A 20,719-nucleotide genomic window follows, 5' to 3' on the forward strand; every position below is an offset into this window, starting at 1 on the left:
GTGGTCAGGTTGTTGGTTTTAGTTTTGTGTTTAGACTGCCGGAGGTTAAGTAGTGCACAAGGTGTGTGTGTGTGTGTGTGTGTGTGTGCGCGCGCGCGCGTGTGCGCACGCACACGTGCACATGACTCAGGGATCCAGGGTCTCGAAGCTAAAGGGACCATACTGGGTTTGGTGTCCATGCTTAGCCCTTTGGGCTCCCTAAGTGTGGCCCAAAAGTGAGCTAGCTTTTCCAGGCACGCCGGGCAGCTGCTGCTGCGTCCTCCTGAGGACACTGACATCCCCTGCCAGGTACGCGGCTGGCCCTCCTGGGCACTCTGGGAAGAGGATATGGGTCAGCCACGGCAGGGAGGGGAAACTCAGGCAGAACAGGATGGCAGCTCGTCTATCCTCATCTAGCCAATACGTGGGGCACGCTGGCTTGTGGGGGCAGCTTGCCTGAGCCCTCTCGCCCCAGGCTCTATTCACCATTTCCTCATATTCACCTCACGCAGGGCTCAGGATTCCCTGGGGCCCTGGTAGTTCCTAATCACCCTCAGGCTGGCATCCCCAAGCCTCACCTTGAGTGACCCCCAGGACTCCAGGCCTGCTGGGTGCGGCCCTTGTGAAAAATATAACTGTGGGATCTGGAGAGCTCAACAGGCTGCGTGCCGGGACCCCTGTGAGTGACCCCTGAGCACTGAGCTGGGAGTAACCCCTGAGCACTGCCCAGTGTGGCCAAAAATCAAACCTCCCTCCCAAAAAATGTGCAACAATGAAGGGCGATAGTCAATATTAGACAGTACTGGGGCTACTTGCTGGTGCTTTGCTAGAACTGAGACAGTGGATGAAGCAGCGGAGCTGCTCGGGGCTGCTATCCGGCTGGGCACCAGGTAAATGGAATCGGGGCTCCCATGGATGTTGCGGGGAGCGCCTCTAGTCGTCCAGGTGGGCTCCAGGTCCCGGCATCCTTTCTGCTCAGTTGTGTTTGGGGAATGAATTGAAACGTGAGCACACAGATGCAGAGCCCAGAGCCGCCCGTTTATTCCTGCAGCCGGTGTCCCGTGTGCTGGGCTGGTCCAGGGGTACTGAGGGAAGCCCCTCAGGTGGGTGGGAAGATGGGCACAAACCCACCAGTTTGAGCCTGGGAGGCCTGAGAGCAGCGAGAGAGGGGGTGATGAGCCGCCTGGGAGGTCCCAGGAGTCTGGGGGGCCGTGTGCGAGGGGGTAGGGTGCTCCTGAGGGGTCAGGAGAAGCCAAAGAGCAGGATCCGGCTGGGACAGGTGGGAAGGGGGAGGCGGCAGGCTTGGCTGGCTTTCACTATTGGGGCACAGCTGCACCCTCGGGGCACCGGAGTCCTTCCCAGTCGGGTGGGGGCATGTCCCTCCATGTCCCCCTCCTGTCCTCTGATCCTCTGTGGGATCAGGCCTGGAGTCACAGAGCAGGCTTAGGGTAACTGGAATCGGGGCTCCAACGGACGTTGCGGGGGGCTCCTCTAGTCGGCCAGGTGGGTTCCAGGTCCTGGCATCCGTTCTGCTCCATCATGTTTGGGGAATGAATTGAAACGTGAGCACACAGATGCAGAGCCCAGAGCCGCCCGTTTATTCCTGCACCCCTTCCCTTCCCTTTCTGCACACACGAGTCGGGGTGCGCAGAAGCAGGAACTGAGCTGGAGGGAGCTTCCAACGCTGGCCTGCAGCGAGGCCGAGGCCGGGGTTGCAGGCAGCGGGCAGCCGTCCCTCAGCAGGAGGCAATGCGGGGGTGGGGGGCTTTAGGGGGTGCCAGTATGTTCTCCCGCAGGCCTGGAGCTGGGCTTTCAGAAGAGAGCGGTAGTCATCAGTGGCAGGGGCCGAGGTGTAGATGGAGTTGGGGACGCGCGTGCACTGATGCTCCTGTTTGCTACGGCGTCGGGGTGTTGGGAGGCGGCGGGCGGCAACCCGTTAAGTCTTCCCCTGCACACGGGCTCAGTCTCTCCAGGCTGCTTTCCCTATCGCACAGCACAGCCGGGGGCCTGGTGTGGAGAGAACCAGGACCCACGTGTCCCGCGGCCTCAGGGACTGTGGGCACTGGGCCCCCCAACAGTCACACAGACGGCCAAGGCAGACCCAAGTGCCATATGCTGATCCCGGGGGTCATGCTCTGAGGCACGCCGGGCTGACTCGGGTGGCCCTGGGGGTCTCTACTCTGCTTCCTTCCCCTTCCTCCTGCGTAGGGGCTGGGCTGGCCACGGCCCCTCCTTTCTCCCGACTCCCGCTTGGGGCTCGGGGTTCGACACTGCTGCTAGTATCCGGTCTTCCACGCCTGGCGTGTGCTATCAGCGTCTGGCTTTCTGTCTCCAGGGACCACCAACACGGGGACCTGGTGGGCAGGAAGGGGGCTGAGGAAGAGAGAAGGGAAAAAGCTCTTGAAGGAAAGGGAGAGAGGGGAGCCCCTCCCCACAGGACAGCTGCTGAGCGCCCCCCCCCCCAGCCGCTTGCCCTCCCCCTCCTCTTCCTGGGACACTTGGGACGCATGTGGACGGGAGGTCAGAGACCCCTGGAGGGGAGCGGCCTGGCAGGGAGACTCCTGGGTGGGGGGGGTCCTCGGGAGCATCCAGAGCAGACGCGGGAGGGCGGGTGCTGCTGGGAAGGGGGACAAAGGGACACGGGGATGGAAGAGTGGAGCCCTGTGCGCAGCAGGAAAGAGACGGGGACCCCCACCTCCCCTGTCACTGTGCTTGGGGAGTAAGAACTAGTCCCCTGCGGTGTCCCTGAGTGAGGGGGAGAGGGTGGCAGGGCGTGTGGGAGGGATAACTGTGTCCCCGACATCAGAAAGCCCGGCTGTGTGGTCCCCGCCTGAATGTCCATCTTGCTCCCCCGCCCCCAACACACACACACACACACACACACACACACACACACACACACGCACGCCCCTCCTCCTGTTCACAGGGGGCCAGAGGATGCGGGAAGGGCTGGAGAAGCAAGGACTGCCTGTGTGTGAGGCATGTGTGTGAGACGTGTGTATGAGACGTGTGTATGAAGTACTTGTGTGGGGCACGTGTGTGGGGCATGTGCGCAAGACACGTGTGTGGGGCATGTGTGTGAGGTTGTGTGTGAGGCTCGTGTGCAGGTTTATGTGTGAGACATGTATGCAGGGCACATGTGTGAGGCGTGTGTGTGTGTAGGCATGTGTGCGAGGTGTGTATGTGAGACACGTGTGCCGGGCACTGTGCGATGCATACATGTGTGTGTGTGAAGCGTGTGTGTGAGAAGCGCCCACATGTCCACACGCAGACACACAGTCGGGGTGGGGGGCACCAGACTCAGCCCCTCCGGCCCCCCTGCACCTCTGCCCCTCCCTTCCCTTCCCTCCGGCCCCGCCCTCCCAGGCTCCTCCCAGCCCAGCCCCTGTCCCTCTCTCTGTCTCTGTCCCTGTGTCCTGTCGCCCCTCCCCGCATGCCCTTCCTCAGCGGCCGTCCCTGTCCCTTCCCTTCCCTTTCATGGCTGTCTCTCACTCGGCCCGTCTCCTTCCCCGTCTCCTGGGGTCTCGGCTCGGTCCCTGCCTCTGCGTGTGTGTGTGTGTGTGTGTGTGTGTGTGTGTGTGTGTGTGTGTCTCGCTCCCCCTCCCTTCCCCCCTTTTTTTCTGTCTCTGACACCCACACTCACATCCAACCTCAGGAGTAATTGCTTTTGTCTGGGTTGGACTGGACTTGTGGTGGGGGAGGGCGGGGGGAGCGGGTGGCGCTGGGGGGGTTGGGAGGGACGGAGGTCGCTTGGTGAGTTGAGGTGACCTCCGCCAGAGCAGGGGGTGCTAGGAGCAGCGGTCTGGAGCCACCGGGGGGAGGGGGGAGGACCCCCACCCCACCAGGTGCGACTCTGGGGCCCCTCGGCCAGACAGGAAGGAGGTGAGGGGGACACAGTCCCTCATGTGCAGGTCTGGGGACAAGGAGCCCCACAGCAGACCAGCCAGCATCCCCCCCATGCTGGCGTCTGCTGCCTCGACACCACCCCCACTCAGAGCCCACCACAGCAGGCACACAGGAACCCTCCCAGAGTTTCCGGCCGGCTCTCGGCCCTCAGCACACAGGGTTGCCACACCGGAGCCACTCCTGGGATGGGTGGGGGACAACCCAGGCTGGGCCCCCACACCTTACAGCTAGCTCCTCCCTGCACACAAGGTACCCTGTGCCCGGCCACCCCAGGACCTGGTGTCAGAGACCCCTGCCAGCCCCCCAAACCCCCACCTCATCTCGCTGAGGGCTCAGCCGGTGTGACCACACTCAGACATTTGGGGACACGCGCAGCGGGGGAGGGGGCTCCCGGGACACACCCAAGCCTCATGGTCACACAGGTGCGGGGGTGGGGGGGGGACACGGGGTGGGGGGGCCAAGCTCTCCCTGCTGAGCCCGCCTGCTCCGGGGAAACCCAGGCACAGGGACAAGGGGACACGCGTGCACACACTGCCACCTTCCCCCAAGTCTGGTGCTGGGGGCCCACTTGGGGTACCTGTGCAGGCCAGGCTTGGGGGGTCTGCCCTCGAAGTGCCCAAGGCCAACACTCGGGTCCTGGGTGGGGGGGCTGCGGTCTGCCTGGGGAGTCCACTGTCCTGGGCATCTGCTCACAGGGGCCTTCTCCGGACCCCTGGGCGCGGAAGTGTCTCCCCACTCCCCCAGGCCCCCGCCTGCCTCCAGTGCCCTAGCTCCATCAGGGGCCCCCGACTCCGCACGCCGCTGCCTGTGCTCTCCAGGGCACTGTCCCCTGGCTGTCCCGGTCCCCGTACCTGCCGCCGTGACCGCCCCCTGCCCAGCTGGTGCCTTGCCCACTGCCTTACTCACCCCTCTCCTGGCCGTCCAGGCTCTCTCGGCCTCCCTAAGCTCCCCCACTGCGGGGGAGTCGGGGGTTCGGGGTGGGGGGACCCTGCCCCCTCAGAGGGGGGCGTGGGTGCAGCCGCGGGAAGGGGAGGCGAGGCAAGCGGGGAGAGAGAGAGCGGCGGCGGCGGCGGCCGGCGGCTTTATATCCCTGCCGTATTGATCCACCATGTCACAGGCCGGTCGATAGCCAGCCGAGAAAGAGGGAGCGAAGGGAGGGGAGGTTTGGGGGAGGGCTGCGGGACCCCGATAGTCCTCAGCCCATCTGGGGCCTCCCTGGCAGCCTGGGGAGGCCTGTCCCGGCCGCCCCCTCCCCAGAGAGGCCCGAGTCCGCCCCTTCTTCCTCTGGACTGCCGTCCTGGGCCCGGCCCCACCGTGCCTGTCTCCTCGGTCCTTTCTCCCTGGGCCTGTTCCCCACCCTGGCCCCCTCTGGTCTCCACGGTGGGGCTGGCCGGTGGGAGGCCTGGAGGCTGTGTTGGGGGGGCAGGGAGAGGGCCTGTCTTGGTCGGGTTAAAACAGGTGAGCAGGAGAGTGAGTCCTTGTATGCTGTGTGACTGGGCAGAGGGAACACCCTCCCGGATGGTCGGACCCCCTGCCCAGGGCTTCCTGCCGTCCCCAACCCTGTCCACACAGAGCTAGAGACAGGCCAGCTCGGAATCGCTTTCTCCTGGTCCCCACCCCCACCAGTCCCTCTCGCCTCGTTTCCTGCTCTCTAGAACCTTCCACACCTGTCCCTCTCCCCAGTCCTCTGAACCTCCCTGATGGGGTCTGGGTCAAAACTGACTTTGGGTTGCGGGGAGGTCTTCCTAGGGAGGAGGGTGGGGAAGGGAGGCGCACTCTGGGTCGGCACCCCATCCCGGGCCCCACCCCCGACTCTCTCCTTTCTCTGGACCTCGGTTCCCTGGCATTCCCAGTTCCTACCGAACTCTGCCCAGCCTGGAAGTCTTAGGAAGACCCTGGGACCTGGAGGCAGAGAGGAGGCTGGGCTGCCCGCAGGGTGAGGCCAGGCCTGAGGGGTGCCTGCCGGCCCTCCCTCAGCCGGGACTGCTGGGTCCCAGGTGCGGACCCCAGCCCTCCTGCCCGGGGCTCTGTTCTTTGTCTGTCCAGACCCTCCTCCCTCCAGGCTGGGGAGTCACCTTAGCCTTGACCTGAGGGGGAGGCCCCACCCGCCTCCTGCCCGTGGCCATCCCCGTGGCCACAACCCCTGCCCACCGGCCTCCCTAAGCACCAGGCGACCCCCCCAGCGTTGGGGCTGCTGCTCCCTTTGTTAGGGAGGGGGAGGGGAGAGAGCCAAGCTGAGGGGACGTGGCCTGACCCCCGACCTCTCCCCTTCCCTCCTCCCATCTGGGTCCCCAGGGGCTCCGAGCGCCCCTGACGGACAGGTCTGACCATCAGCCAAATGGCTCTGGGAGCGAGCAGGGGCCCAGGTAGGGGGGAGGGGAAGGAAGTCCAGCCAGGCTTGGCGCCCTGGGTAGGGGGTGTTGTGTGGAGTGGGGGGGGCCTCAGGATGAGTAGCCAGAGGAGACCAGCGAGCGGCCACGTGGGGCGGGCTGGGGGGGGAGTGATCCTGAGAGCACTGGGGGATGTGGAGAGAAAGTGGGGCTCAGCCCAGAGCCCAGGGGTGGGGGTTGTGGGTAGAGGGGCCTGGACGAGTGCCCCCCCCAGCCCCAGCCCCACCCCCACCCGCCTGCGGCATCGGGAGTGTGGGCCGAGTTTGAAAAAAAAAATTAAAAGAAAAAAAATAACAGGAGCAGAAGCTGGGGGAAAAATATATAAGAAAAAATATAATAAGAACTAAGCGGTGGCTGCAGGAGAGAGAAAGGGCAGGAGGCGGGGAGGGGGGCGCAGGGGGGAGGGCGGCTGGGCCCTGGTCGCTGCGGAGGCCCGGCCGCCGGCCTCTGTGCCCAGCCCTCCGCGTCCCCCCTGCCGGCCCCCTCCAGCCCCGATCGATCCAGTTTCTTGGCAATAAAGCATTTTTATTGTCAGCTGCCCTGAATGCCAAATGTGAGCCCGCTCCTGCCCCCCCCTCAACCCGCTGCCTCACCACCCCTCCCCCAGCCCCCCTCCACCCCCTCCTGCCGCCCCCCACCGCAGAACCAGCACCGGCCATGCCCTCCTCTTCCTCCTCAGCTGCGGCCACCACCGCCGCAGCCCCTCCTCACCCCCAAACCTGTAGAGAGGAAGGTGGGCTTAGGATGTGTGGACAGGGTGGGGGTGCCGGAGGTGGACAGGTGGCGGGGTGGGCAGGCAGAATGGACACTAGTCGAGGGAAACGGGGGTGGGCAATTCAGGGACACAGCAAACCCGCTGGACACGGGGAGGGGAGCAGGCGGGTTGCAGCCCCCCCGCAACACCCTCCAGGGCCTGCTCCTTTCACACTGAAGTCGGGGAGCAGATAGGGGCGGGGGGCACAGCTTAGGCTAGGCGTGGACGTCCTTCTGCGCTCTGCCTCAGCCTTGTTCGGCCCAGGGAGGGCAGTGCCACCCCCCAGGACTGCGGGGTGAGCCGGAGAGAGGCCCCGCCGCCTGCCCCCCCCAGCCCTCGTCTTTTGTCTCTGTCCCTCAGTGTGGTTGCAGCTCCTTTATCTCCACACCCCACACCCCACACCCCCCAGGATCCAAGACCCTACACACACACACACACACACACACACACATATACCCCTCTCTCTTTTTTTTTTGGAGCTGCTGCTTGCTTTTCCAGTTGTTGTTGTTTTGGGGTTTTTGTTTTGGGGTCACACCTGGTGATGCTTGGGGGTTACACCTGGCTCTGCACTCAGGAATTACTCCTGGTGGTGCTCGGGGGACCATATGGGATGCCGGGAATTGAACCCAGGTTGGCCGCATGCAAGGCAAAGGCCCTACCCGCTGCGCTTATGTCTCCGGCCTGTTCGCTTTATCCTCCACGCATCCCTCCCCACCCGTCTCCCACTTGCCCCAAACTTCGTCTCCGGCAGCCATGCCCCAGGAGGGTGGGGGGTGCAGAGGGATGGAAAGTCCCAGGCCCCTCTGCTCTCCAGGAGAGTTGGGGCCGACCCCTGCAGGACAGAGCTGGGTCCATCTATCTGCGTCTGTGTGGGGAGGGGTGGGGGGGAGAGGGGCTGTGGCTTTCCTTCCATGAGCCTCAGTTTCCCCAAGTTAAAGCCCCTCCTGTGGAGACCAGTGCCTTCCAGGCTTCCAGAGTGCGGAGCCACCCCACGGCCCCACGGCCTCACACCCCTGACATGCCTGCCCTCACCCCTGTTCTGAGCTTGGAAAGGGACAGCTGGAGAAAGCCACGGCAATCACTCACCCATTGCAACCACAGTTCAGAGTGTCTCCCTGCCGGTAGGGTCTGTACCGTTTGACTCTTACTCAGTGGCCACACCCAAAGGGGGTTCGAGAGATGCCTGTGCTGGAGGGAGGAGGTTGGGGAGGCAAGCCAGGGAGGCAGGCTGGGCAGGGTGGGCACAGCCTCTGGGGAGAACTCAGCTTCCTCTCCCTCCCGCAGTGCCCACATTTCATTCTGAGACCTCGAAGCCCTCCCCCCCATCCAGACCCCGGGTTGGGAAGGGGGCATGAGCCAGCCCCCTCGGGCAGGCGGGAAGAGGCTGGTGGTACTCTGAAGCGAGTGCCCCCACCCACACATCCCATGTGCTCACTCAGGCCGAAACATGCCCCCCTCAGCGCTGACACTGGTGGAGAGCCACCTGGGAGATAGTTCTCACCAGGGGGCCTGCGCAAAGGCCGGGCTGGGCTCTGGCAGGCGGCAGTGGAGGCAGAAGGGCCAGCACTGTCCTGAGCGTCCTTCCCAGGTGGCTGCAGATGTGCCTCCTCTTCTGAGCAGTCCTCTGTGATTGTCCTTCTTGTTTTTCTTTCCCCCAGATGCCCCCCCAGGACTTTGGCCCCATGATGCAGACAGCTGCCCTTCCTACCTGTCCTACCTACAGTCCCAGCCACCCATGCTGGTAGCACTATTCATCATCTTGCTGTACAGACAGGGAACACCGAGGCTCTCAGACCTGCTGGCCTGAATCACTAGCTAACCACCCCCTACACACACACACACACACACACACACACACACACCCCACCACACACACACATACACACAATGGTAATCCAGAGTTCATTATGGAGGGCGGGTCCCTGCCTCCACACAGTTGGTTCCAGTCCTGGCACTGCCATGGCATTGGGCGGGGTGAAGAAACTGAACCTCAGTTTCTTGCAGAGGGACAGAGCCAGAGATCTGACAGCAGGCAGTGTTCCGGACACACAGCCCTGCCTGCGCCCCAGCCCCACCTGCACTCTAGGTCCAAGAACTTTCAGTGAAGAGATCGCTGTGTGTGCGGCTTCCCTGACACTCTGCATGGAACAGAGAGTCACCTGGACTTGACAGAAGTGGAGACTGAGGCTCAGGGCACTGATGCCCTGCCCAGGTGCTTGGTCCTGCTCAGCTGGGAAGCTACAGAGCCCTGAAGGGCAGAGGCAAGGGTGTAATGGCGGGAGGACCCACAAGGGGGGCGAGAGGGCTGTAAGATCAAGAGAGGGCAAAGTCCCCCCTGGTGGGCGTTCTGTCAGGAGAGACAGGAATAGGGAGAGGGGGGCTGGAGACAGGACAGGGGTGCAGGGGCTCACCTTACATGTGGCTGACCCAGTTCCAGCCCTGGCACCACGTCGAGTCCCCCAAGAGTCACCAGGAGTCAGCCCTGAGCACCCATCCCTGAGTATCCCTGGGTGTGTCCCTCCCCAGACCAAAAGGCCAAACAAGAATGGGGACAGTGGCCGGATGCTCCCCAAGGGGAACGTGAGAGATGAGCTCGATTGATGGGCAGATGGGAGTGGCGCAGCAAGGGGGCTTGAAGAGGTGGCAGTGAGAGGGGATAGGGGACCATAGGGGAGTGTGGGGCAGCCACACTCACCCCAGAGGCTGGGGAAGGGCTTTGAGTTCTATTCCCAGAGCCGAAACTTCCGATGCTCAGCTTGGCACCGAGGACGAGCCCTGGGGTGGGCAGGGAGAGATAAGACGGTGCACATAGGTCCAGCACAGTGAGGACACAGTCCACAGCACCACTCAGGCTCCTGGGTAGGGGGCCGGGTGGCCTTCCTGTGACCACCAAGCCATTTGGGGCAGGGACGGTCGTTCGCAGAGTGGGGATGACCCCTGACCCAGGGATGGGGACATAGGGTCATCTCAGCCCCCATCCAGTCCTCTGTCCCTGATGTAGGCCAGTGGAAGGTCAGGGGAGGGAAAAGCAGCGTGCAGCCATGTGGGCTGGGGAGCGGGACCGTCCAGTGAGCCCCGGTGGACAGGTCTAGCCGGTGGTGCATCAGGTGCCTCATCTGCGAGTGGGTCTCTTCCTGGAGGTTCTGGGTGCTTCTCCAGCATGACTCCTGCTGTCTTGTCTTGAATGACTGTCATGGCAGGAACCTCCACATGTCCCCGGGTCCCTTACTTCTGTAAGTGCCCCGAGCTCAGAGTTTGCTCCTCATGGTATCAGGGTCTTTCTCGTGGTTGGGGCAACCCCATTCCCCGGGAGCAGTCTCCTCCAAGGAGATAACAAAATCTCCGTACATGGGCCCTTGATTTGCATGTTGTTGAGCGAGGTTCAATCCTGGGTTCTACCGTGGCCACCCGAGTTCTTCCCCTCATCGCCCAAAAGGTCTGTAGGTCAGTGCCTGAGGCAGGCTCCTCAAAAGTCACCCACCAAATTCTGGGAGGGGCACAGAGAGCTTGAATGGCTTTTTCAAAGACACACAGCAAGGACTCAGCAGGCTTGAAAGATGCTGAGAATAGCCCAAGCCACATCTTACTTTGGAACCCCCCAATATTCTGGGGGAGCACCAAAATGGAGGTAGTGCCTTGTGCTGTTAGCACCGACATCTATGTCACATGGAAGGGTTATTTGTGGGGGCCCTTCCAGGCAGTGCTCCTGAAACCCAGGAGCACCTCTCAGTGATTCTTAATCAACTGGGCTGGAGGTTTGATGCAGGGGCCCGAGGGTGGGGTGCTGCATGGGCCCTGGGGTGCCAGCGATCACCTGGGACCACCACCCCTGTGCTTAAGGAGGCCACATGGTGCTGGGGATCAACTGGGGTAGGTTCCATACAAGGTGTGTGCCTGAATCCCCTTTCCAGCTTTCCTGCCCAACAGATGGATCTTTTTGAAAGAATTTTTCTTTTTTTTTTGTTTATAGTTTAGGTAACATGGTTCCTTGGACCCATCTCTCAAGGTTCTTTGGGGATCTTGAAATATTATTTTGAGGGGAGAGAGAGGGGTTCAGTTCATGCAGCCCCAACAGCTTATGGGGTTGTAGTGACAGCTGGGTTCTGAGTCCACCTTTGTTTACTTGGACCCATCTCAGGGTGCTGCCTTGAAGGGGAGGGGAAACAACAGCACCCAGACTGTGAGTGCATGTGGATGAAGCCCCGAGGCAAAGCAGGGAAGCAAAGAGCAGGTGCCTTGGGGTGGGGCCATGAGGTTGAGGGGCTAACCAGATACCTGTGCAGACAAAGCATCTGGGTCAGGGTTCATTAGTAGAGTCAGAGAGACTTAGAGCCAGGCTGGCCAGGGACTGGAGCTCGGGGGCTCGGCAGGGTTCCTGGCGCTGAGGGTTGGTCATTGATTTCTTCACCCATCTTCCTCTTAGGGCCAGGCGGGTGCTCCCCCCAGCTCCAGTTTTTGTTTGTGTGTGTGTTTGGAACTCACCTGGCAGTGCTCAGGGATTACTCCCAAGTCTGTGCTCAGGGATCACTCCTGGTGGGCTCAGAAACTATATGGAGTGCTGGAGATCCAACCCTTTGCTGCCATGTGCCAGCAAAGCTCCCTACACACTGTACTATTACTCCAGCCAAGGTGTCCTTCTGGGAAGGGGAGGTGTCCACATCTGGCTGTGCTCAGGGCTCACCCCTAGTGGCGCTTGAGGAACAGATAGGGTGCTGGGGATTGAACCAAGTCACCCTCGAGCAAATGTCCAGGGTGAGGAATCTGGATGTTGCCTTACTAGGCACGGCTGTGACCATTAGCACCCTGGACAGCAGCTTGGACGTCAGCCAGGAGGACAGCAGGCAACATAGGGGCTTTTTGAGTCCGCTAGGGGCAGTGGGCAGGACAGAGGAGTTTCAGCAGTATGGGAGGGCTTCCTACAGTCTTGTGAATGTGCTCCAGGGACAGTTTCATGATCATTATGGAGCCCACCTCTATACGTGCTACATTCTGAGTTCCCACCCCGGGAACCCCCATCCTCCCTGCTGGAACTCCCCTCTGGCCTCACTTTTTTTTTCTTTTTCTTTTTTGCTTTTTTGGGTCACACCCAGCGTTGCTCAGGGGTTACTCCTGGCTCTGCACTCAGGAATCACTCCTGGGGGACCATATGGGATGCCAGGGATCAAACCCGGGTCGGCTGCATGCAAGGCAAATGCCCTACCAACTGTATGATTGCTCCTGTCCCTGGCCTCACTTTGGAGACAGTCATTTATTTGCTTTGAAGTCACCTGTGGGTGTTTTTATTGTTGTTGTTCGTTTTATTGGTGGGAGTTGCAGGCACACCTGGCTGTGCTCAGGGCTTACTCCTGGCTCTGTGCTCATCTATATCAGGATATTTCCTTCATAAAGAATGCATCTCCACTGTTTCTACCTAGCCTGGAGCAGGAGAGGCGAACCCTCCTTTCGGGTCCCCACAATCACCTCCCAGCCCTTTGCCCACTGCACTTGCTCCACATGTGCACCAGCCAGTAAAAACGAGGGTGTGATTCCCACAGACAGTAGCAGACCAGACAGATCTGATCATTCTGTAGCCTCCCTTGCTTGGCGCAAGCATCCCACTGAAGGTAAAAGTGGCCCCTTGTGTTCCCGCCCTGATGGCACCGATGAACAGCCTTAATTGGAGGCTCAGAGAGAAAGTGAACTCACTTTCCAGAGTCACACCGCAAGAGAATGGGAGGAGCCCATTTCCAGACTCTCCTGCTAGCCTCCCTGAGAAGTGCTCCTCCAGTCCTGCCCAGATGGCTGTCGTCTGGAGGGAGAAGGGGTCCTCAGGCAGCCAACATTCCTGGAGTGAGCCAGAGCAATAGTACAACAAGGAGGGCATCTGCCTTGCACGCAGCTGTCCCAAGTTCAATTCCAAGCTTGCCAGGAGTGATCCCTGAGCATAGAGCCAGGAAAGACCCCTGAGGACTACTGGGCATCCAGCCATATCCTTAAGCCCATCCCTGTGGGGCAGGTGTGCTGGGTGGCGACTCCACCCAGCACCCAGTTCCAAGATTGTCGGGACCCAAGATGCTTCCTGGGACTGAGGAGAGACCAAGTCATCAGTACTCACTTGGCCTCCCAGGGATGTAGAGAAGGCTGCAGGAGTGGGGATGCTTCAGAAGAGGTCGACAGAATGTGTGTGTCAAACAAAGAAAGCACGAAGGATGTGAAAGATGGGGCTGGAGTGACAGCATAGCAGGTAGGGTGTTTGCCTTGCACTCGGCTGACCTGGGTTCGATTCCCAGCATCCCATATGGTCCCCTGAGCACCGCCAGGAGTAATTCCTGAGGGCAGAGCCAGGAGTAACCCCTGTGCATCACCAGGTGTGACCCTACAAGAAAAAAATTAAGGATGTAAAAGAACCAAGAGCTTGAACAGAGGAAGGAAGGTGAACTTTGGGGGCCAGAGGGACAGTCCAGCTGGCTATGCTCATAGCCAACTAGGTTCAGTCCCTGGCATCCCATTTGGTCCTCTGAGCACCACCCATCACGAGTGATCTCTGAGCTCAGAGCTAGGAATAATCCCTGAGCAACTGCCAGGCATGGTCCCCAAACCAAACAAACGAACAAAATCAGGAGGTGCCCTCTGAAGACACAGCAGCTAACAGGCTGCAGGGCTGGTGTGAGCTCAGTGTGCCGGGACACAGGCCTTGCATGTGGGATCCCTGCTTTTATCCCTGTGCCACGTGCTCCCCCAGCATCTATTCCCTGATCACCCCAGGTGTATCACTGTATCACTGTCATCCCATTATTCATCAATTTACTCAAGTGGGCACCAGTAACGTCTGCATTCATCCCAGCCCTGAGATTTTAGCAGCCTCTCCTTATTCATCTTTCCCAATGCTGCCGTATTAGAGGCTCTTTCAGGGTCAGAGGAATGAGATTGTTATTGTTACTGTTTGGGGCATACCGAATACTCCACGGGTAGCTTGCCAGGCTCTGCTGTGACCCCAGGTGTATTCCCCCAAAATAAAGAGGTTGGTAGGGCTCCCCTGACTTGGACTTCAAGAATCAGGGGAATCTGAGAAGTTCAGTCCAAAAACTGGGTTTGCACACCCTTTCGTTTCACCCGCAGAGAGGGCCTTGGGGACACCTCAGGGAAGCGGCAGAAAAGAAAGTGTCCTTTCAGAGAGCTCCCATTGGGGCGCAGAGAATGACAGCCTTAGGAGAGAACTCTGGAGTGCGGTGGAAGTGCCCCAAGAGGATCTCCGAGGGGTGACTCAGGAGCTGAGTCCTGAAGAGGAAGGAGAAAGATTCTGGCGGGCATCGTCTAGAAGGGGCCAGCAAAAGTCAAAGGTCCTAAGGAGAGGGACCCGTGGGACTGGAGACAGTACATCCGGGAAGGCGCTTGCATTGCACGCAGCCGCCCCGGGTTTGATTCCCGGTTCCTCGAACTCCCTAGGCTTGGTCCCTGAGCACAGAGCCAGGAGTAACCCCTGAGCATTGCCAGGTGTGACTCAAAAAAAAGAAAATAGTAACCCACTGACCTCTTGTACCGAGGCTGACCCGCGGGGTGTGATCTTGCTTTTGGGGTGAGCGGAGGTCCTGCTGGAGAGGGGTTTGGGCTGTTGTTAGAGGCAGCGGGGAGTCCCTGGGCCAATTCCAGCCCCTGGTCGAGGGCACTTGCGTTTCAGCACTTGGACAGCTCCATGCGCAGGGGACTGTGCGCCAGGGAGCTGCGCGCTGTGCAGGGAGGCTGGTCCAGGGGGTGGGGCTCCGGTCGGGGGCGGGGCCTCGCGGGAGGGCGGGGCCAGGCACCTGCTGCTTGAGCCTCGTGATTGGTCCAGGTGGGTGCATGGTGATGAATGCCACGGACTCTTTCTGGAAAGGGTTACCCTCAGAATATAGCAAGGATATGAGCCACAGGCCTCGAGTGGCACCAGGGATCACAGTTCACAGGGCTGCCAGGCTCAAACAGCAGAGCTGTCAGGATCAGGTCCAGGACATAACGGGGCACCGGGCACTTGAGCTCACGAACCACAAGGCTGCAAGGCCAGTACGATGGGTCCGGTGCTGCATTCCTGCGGGCCCGCGCTGGCCTGCTGGTCGGCCTTTCCTCTCCTCTGGGGAAATGCCCTCTCCAGGCCCCCACTCCCTCATCCCAGGAACACCCCCTCTTCCAGGTCGCATAAAAGCTTTTTCCAACTAGGTATCATACAGTTATTGAATGACTTAAGAAAGGAAAAAAAGTTGTTCTCAGGGCCAGACAGATTGTACAGGGGTCAGGGCACTTGCTTGCATATGACTGACGCAGGTTTGATCCCAACACCCATATATGAACCCCTGAACCCTGCCAGGAGTGATCCCTGAGTGCAGAGCCAGGAGTAATCCCTAAGCACAACCCTTGTGGCCCCCCGAACAAATAACAGAGTTTCTGTCAAAGGTAATATAGAAATGATGCATAGTGACAACACACATATGCTAAACTCAGAGTGATTCTGTATGTATTTTATGGTCATGTTGTTTGTAATAGCAGGAAAAATAAAAAAGGAAACTACCCAAATGCTCTCCAATGCCATGATAGGAAGTGAATTGTGTCAAAACCATTTCATCTATATTATGCAACAATTAAGAGACTGAAGTGGACCTAGATGATCTAACCCAGAAAAAATTCTCAGGCTCAATGATTAGGGGGTGTCAGCATATATAACAGTATATATAATATGTACCCATTTTGCTTTATTCCTAATTTTTTATTCACATATATGTGTGCTTATATAAATATGTAGGAAATGTTTCGAAAAAGATAAAACTTTTGGGAGCTGGAAGCCTGGAGCCTTGCATGTGGTTGGCCTGGGTTCAATCGCTGGCACCCCACATGGTCTCCCAAACACCATTAGCAGTGATCCCTAAGCACAGAGCCAAAATAAGTCCTGAGCACTGCCAGGTGTGGCCACAAAACAACAACCAAGAGATAAAACTTCTGGTTTCTCTATGGGGGTGTAGGTGGGGGAGGGGAATTGCTCTCTCCTAAAGACTAAATTCTACTGGGAAGAAAAAGCCCATTTTTGCCTTATGTATTATTATTATTATTATTATTATTATTGCCACACACAGCAGTTCTAGGGGCTACCCCTGGCTCTGTCCTCAATGGTTCTCCCTGCATATGGGGTTTCTGGGGTTGGAACCGGCTGAGCTGCATACAATTCAGGTACATTGCATGGTGGGCGCACTTTGAATCGCTGTCTTCAGAGTCTGGCCTGGCCTGGCCCTGCCATACTTTTCAGTGCTCAGGAGTTACTCCTGAGGTATCTGGGGACCAGGTGGTGCTGGGGATCCAAATCCAGGCTCCTGCATGCAAAGTCTGCATGACAATATAGGCCATGGGTTAGCCCCAAGGATGGGTGCACCTGCCATGCAGGAGTGAGGCCCTGAGTTTGATCCCCAACCCTGCCCCTAGGCCAAGTAGCTCTGGGTGTAACACTGTGGGGGAGACCCCTATAAATAGAACAAAGAAAGGGGGATGTGGACTGGAGAGACAGGACAGTGGTGAGGCACTTGCCTTGTATGCAGCCAACCCTGGTTTGATCCCCGGCCTCGCATAGGATCTTCCAGGCACCACCAGGAGTAATCCCTGAGCATTGAGCAAGGGGTGAGCCCTGAGAACCCCTGGATGTGGCCTCAAAAACAAAAACTTGAGCAGGAAGGCAAGGATAACAGACTTTCCCTGCTCAGATGGTGGGGAGTGGAACCATGCGAGGTTCATCTAGCACCAGTGGGCAGTGCCCAGGTGCTGTCCGTGGCGGTACTTAAGCCCTTGGCACCATGCTCCTTGAGCCCACATGGGCTGGTTACAGTTTGACTAGATGTGGTGCCACAGGGAAGCGGCTCAGAGGGCCAGGCCCAGAGCTCGTGCAAACCGGAAATGGGCTGGAACCTGGAAGATGGGGAGGAGATGAACCTGATTTGACTCGATGGCTCATCCCATGGCCAACTGGCAGAGCTCAGGACTCTGCAGCAGGACCAGCTAGACACCCCTTTTTCTGTGTGTGTGTGTGTGTGTGTGTGTGTGTGTGTGTGTGTGTGCCAGCCCTCAGCTTGCTTTCCCAACCACCCTGGCCTGGCTCTGCAAGGAAGCTATAAATGGAAGCCTGTGCAGACAAGAGGCTGTGTAGACGAGAAGCTGTGTGGATGGGAGATGATGAGAGGCTGTGTAGACGGGAAGCCATGTAGACGCAGGCAGGTGGTGTAAGGAATTCTCTTCACCACTTGTGAGGCTGCAGTGCTCTGCCAACCCCCTGTCAGGAGGGCAGTCCAGGGGCCTCACGCCACCTCCCTCACTGCCCTACGGAGAAGATGTGTGTGGTGGGGAAGAGCCCAGAGGGGTCCCACGTACATCAGGGACACCGTGGCAATGATCTGGACAGTGTGGTGGCCTCAGGTGGTAGAATTCCAGAAAGGGGCTGGGCACCAAGCCACCAGGAAGGTCCCCGGGGGTAGCAGGGAGGAAGAGGCCACAGCTGGGGGGCCCTGAGGGGTGAAGAATCACGCTCTGCTGTCCCCAGTGGGCTGACTGCTCCCCCCACTACCACTCCTGCCGGGCCCCCGGGGGACCTCGCTCTAATAATGTATTTGATCGACTCGCCGGCCGCGTACAAGCGATTATTGTCTTGTCGGGAGTCAAACGTATCGATCCGGTGAGAAATATGAGCGGAGCAATGGGGCCCGCGTGTCAGTTACCAGCCCCGCTGGCCCTGGGGAGCCCCCTACGTCTCCTTTAATTACCGCTCAGCCCTGAGCCCGGCCGGGCCTCCCCTGCACCGCCCCCTGCCCCCCAGCGCCCCACACCCCCAGTGCCACCCCCACCGCTGCTCCCCATCCACCTGCCGTCTTCCGCAGAACTCGAGGCCTTTTCTCTGGCCCAGAGGCCACTGTCTCCCATGTCCCCTCCCCTGCCCGGGGTCTCCCTGGTCCCTGCTGCCAGGTCCCACCCACCAGCGCCTCTCAGACTGACACGCTCACCCTCTCATGGGCAGGCCCCTCTCCTGCCAGATTCCCCGCCTTGGGGGGATGACAGAGAAGAGCCAGGGGGTGGACACTACCTCCTATTGGCAACCTACAAGGCTGCCCCCCACTGCAGTGAGGACAGGGAAGGCAGCGCCCCCAGAAATGGCCGAAGCCTGTCCCCTGGCTCCCAGGGGCAGCGTGGTACTGTCTCTGGAAGCTTCCGACACAACAGGACGGGAGACTCTGTTGACCCTGTCAGGGTGGACTGTGGGGCTCACTTGGTAGCATTTTGCTCACCTCCATAAGGTCCTTCTTGATTTTCCTTTCCAAGCCCCCAACCCCGAGCATAAATCCCAGAGTAAAACAGCTCACTGGGCAAATATGGCTTCAACACAGACAAGACGGCCTGCAGAGGCGTCCAGATGACCCTCACCAACGACGCTGGGCCTAGGGGGGAGGGGATTGGAAGTGGGGGACCCCAGGCGTGGGGGAGGTTGGAGATCTCGGGATAGGGATGTTGGGGGTGAGCAGGGGGCTGGGGACTATCCCTCAGTGCAGATGTGAGGGGATCCCGGTCCCGTCCTGCGGGGAGGCCTACTGCCTGGGCGTGCTGGAGTACAGAGACCCCATGGAGGTGGGCATGTGTGTGTGTGTCCCACGTGAGTGCCCATGGGTGAGCGTGGGCACCCTTGTGTCCCTGGCAAGGGGCAGGGGCCTTGTGTCCTGGGACAGGGCAGGAGGGTTCATTCTAGGGTGCGCCCGCCAGGAGTCTGCGTGTGCTCCCGTGAGAAGCCTAGGGTCCGTATGTGCAAATACTTCCGTGTGTGTGTGTGTGTGTGTGTGTGTGTGTGTGTTCAGGCCTCGCAGTGCGCGCGCGGGATTTAAAAGCCCCTCTCCCCGCTGGCGTGGGGCGCAGCGAGTCCTGGGGTGCTCCCCCTCCCCGGAAGCGGTTGGGCCCGGCCGGCGATGCCGGGAGCAGGAAGAGGCGGCGGGCCGGGCCGCGCCTTTGTCTGCGGCGCGGCGCGGGGAGTCCTGCGCCTTTGTGTGACCCGCGCAGGTGTGCGCGCGGGTGGGGGGGGCGGGGCGCCCTGCTCGCGCCCAGCCCCGCCCTCCGGCCCAGTGGCTGTGCGCGCGCGCCCCCTGGCGGGCACCGGGGAAAACACAGGCCCGGGCGCGCCGCGCGGGGTCCCGCCGGCAAGCGGCCCGGGGCTCTCCGCGTTTGCGCCCCCCCCCACCCCCGACCCCCGACCCCCGGCTAACTTCTAGCTGCCGCCGGCCGAGCTCCCGGGCCTCGTTGGTCTCTCCACGTGCCCCGTGCGCTCTCCCTGGCGGCCCGGGACGCCTCACCTGCGGGCAGGTGCGCAGCTGGGGCCCCTCGCGCCCCCCGAGCCGCGCGCGGCACCCGCCGCCGCGGCGCCTCCCCAGGCCGAGCCCCTCGCGGCTCTCGGCGCCCTCGGTCTGCGCTCGCCGGGCCTCAGTCTTTGCATCTGCTAAGTCGAGTGAAGAGCGACGGCCCCGGGACGGGCGGGCGGCCAGTAGAGTAGGAAGTGCCGAGCCCGGCCCGGGGAGAGGCCCCCCAACTTCAGCGCCGGCGGGCAGTCTCCCCCGGGCCGCGGCCGGACGGGCGCGCAGCTGCCCTCCTCCTGCCCACGCCGCCCCGCCCCGGCCCCGCGGGGCTCGGGGTCCGCTGCCCGCCGGGGTATTTTCCCTTCCGAAGGAGGCGGGCGCTGTGGTTTCCTCCCGGGCAACTTCCGGCAGCGGGCGCTGGGTCCCCAGAGAGGGCGGGGAGATGACACGGTTGTTCCCCCCAGCCCTGGGGAGGGCAGCATGGTTCTCACCAGCATGGGGGCTCCAGGTAAGGGGCCGGGGGGGCGCGGCTGACCCTTGGGGTTGTGTCCCACCACCCCCCACACGCACACCCTCCGCCGCTCGCTGCCTGTCCTGCCCTGCGCGCCCTCTCCCACCCCGGGTGGGTCTCTTGCCCTCTCTCCACCTCACCCTTCCCTTTCAACACCAGCTTGGGGGTGCGGGGACGGGGTGCTTTACCCCTCTGCTCCGGCGCTCTGGGGAGGCGGTGGGAGGGAGGTGGAGCAAGGTGCGGGCCTCCTTCAACTTAAGGTGGGTAATGAGGGGAAGGGGGGCTGCAGACGGGATGGGGGGTGCGGAGTGACTAGGCTGTGCAGATGTGTGACTGTGTGACCTGGGGATCTGTGAGTGGTTCTGAATCGCCGGAGTGTGACTGTCAGGTGTTGGTGGTGTGCGTTGGGCAGGCATTGCTGGGGAGGGGAGCCTGGGTGAGGATCTTGGTTCCCGGCTTTACTTCATTTGACTCTCTGGTCACCTCCTCTGGAAAGCCTTCCCTGATTTCTTCATCCAAACTGGCAGCTAGTCCCGCCCCTCTGAACCTCCTCTATCCTGACTTTGCCTTCTCTCAACGGCACTTGTGGCCACCAGAAATTTTATCACCTTCCTGTGTGCTTATTACAGATGACCCCCCAACCCCACCCCGGCTCCGATGTCAGTGGGTTCAGAGCACCAAATATTATTCCTGGACAGGTTTCGGTGTTGGCGGGGGGAGTTGCTGGGCTGGGGTCCTGGGTGTAAGTGTGTGTAAACATCAGGTCTGGGACGGGTGGCGCTCTGGTCTCTCAGGGTCTCCCTGTCTGCAGCTGTCAGTGGGTCTCTGTGTCTCCATTGGGGGCGCCTGGGGGCACAGCTCT

At 60.7% G+C, this 20,719-nt stretch overlaps 1 protein-coding gene across 6 annotated transcripts in view; it reads left to right on the forward strand.

Moving 5' to 3' along the window:
• POU2F2 (POU class 2 homeobox 2) overlaps positions 1–20,719 on the forward strand; it is a 60,566-nt gene that overhangs the window by 15,676 nt on the left and 24,171 nt on the right. For 2 of the 6 annotated variants that reach the window (XM_056136775.1, XM_056136776.1), the window contains exon 1: positions 19,768–19,854. The exons of 2 other annotated variants lie outside the window; for them this stretch is intronic. In XM_056136775.1, coding sequence (XP_055992750.1) covers positions 19,827–19,854 — 28 coding nt within the window. In that variant the 5' untranslated portion in view covers positions 19,768–19,826. Of the gene's footprint in view, positions 1–19,767; positions 19,855–20,719 lie in introns of those variants that run through there. 2 more of the 6 variants (XM_056136771.1, XM_056136774.1) reach the window with 1 other exon arrangement.

The sequence above is a fragment of the Sorex fumeus genome, unplaced genomic scaffold (genome assembly GCF_029834395.1).
Source record: "Sorex fumeus unplaced genomic scaffold, SorFum_2.1 ptg000122l, whole genome shotgun sequence".
NCBI classification, from domain to species: Eukaryota; Metazoa; Chordata; class Mammalia; order Eulipotyphla; family Soricidae; genus Sorex; species Sorex fumeus.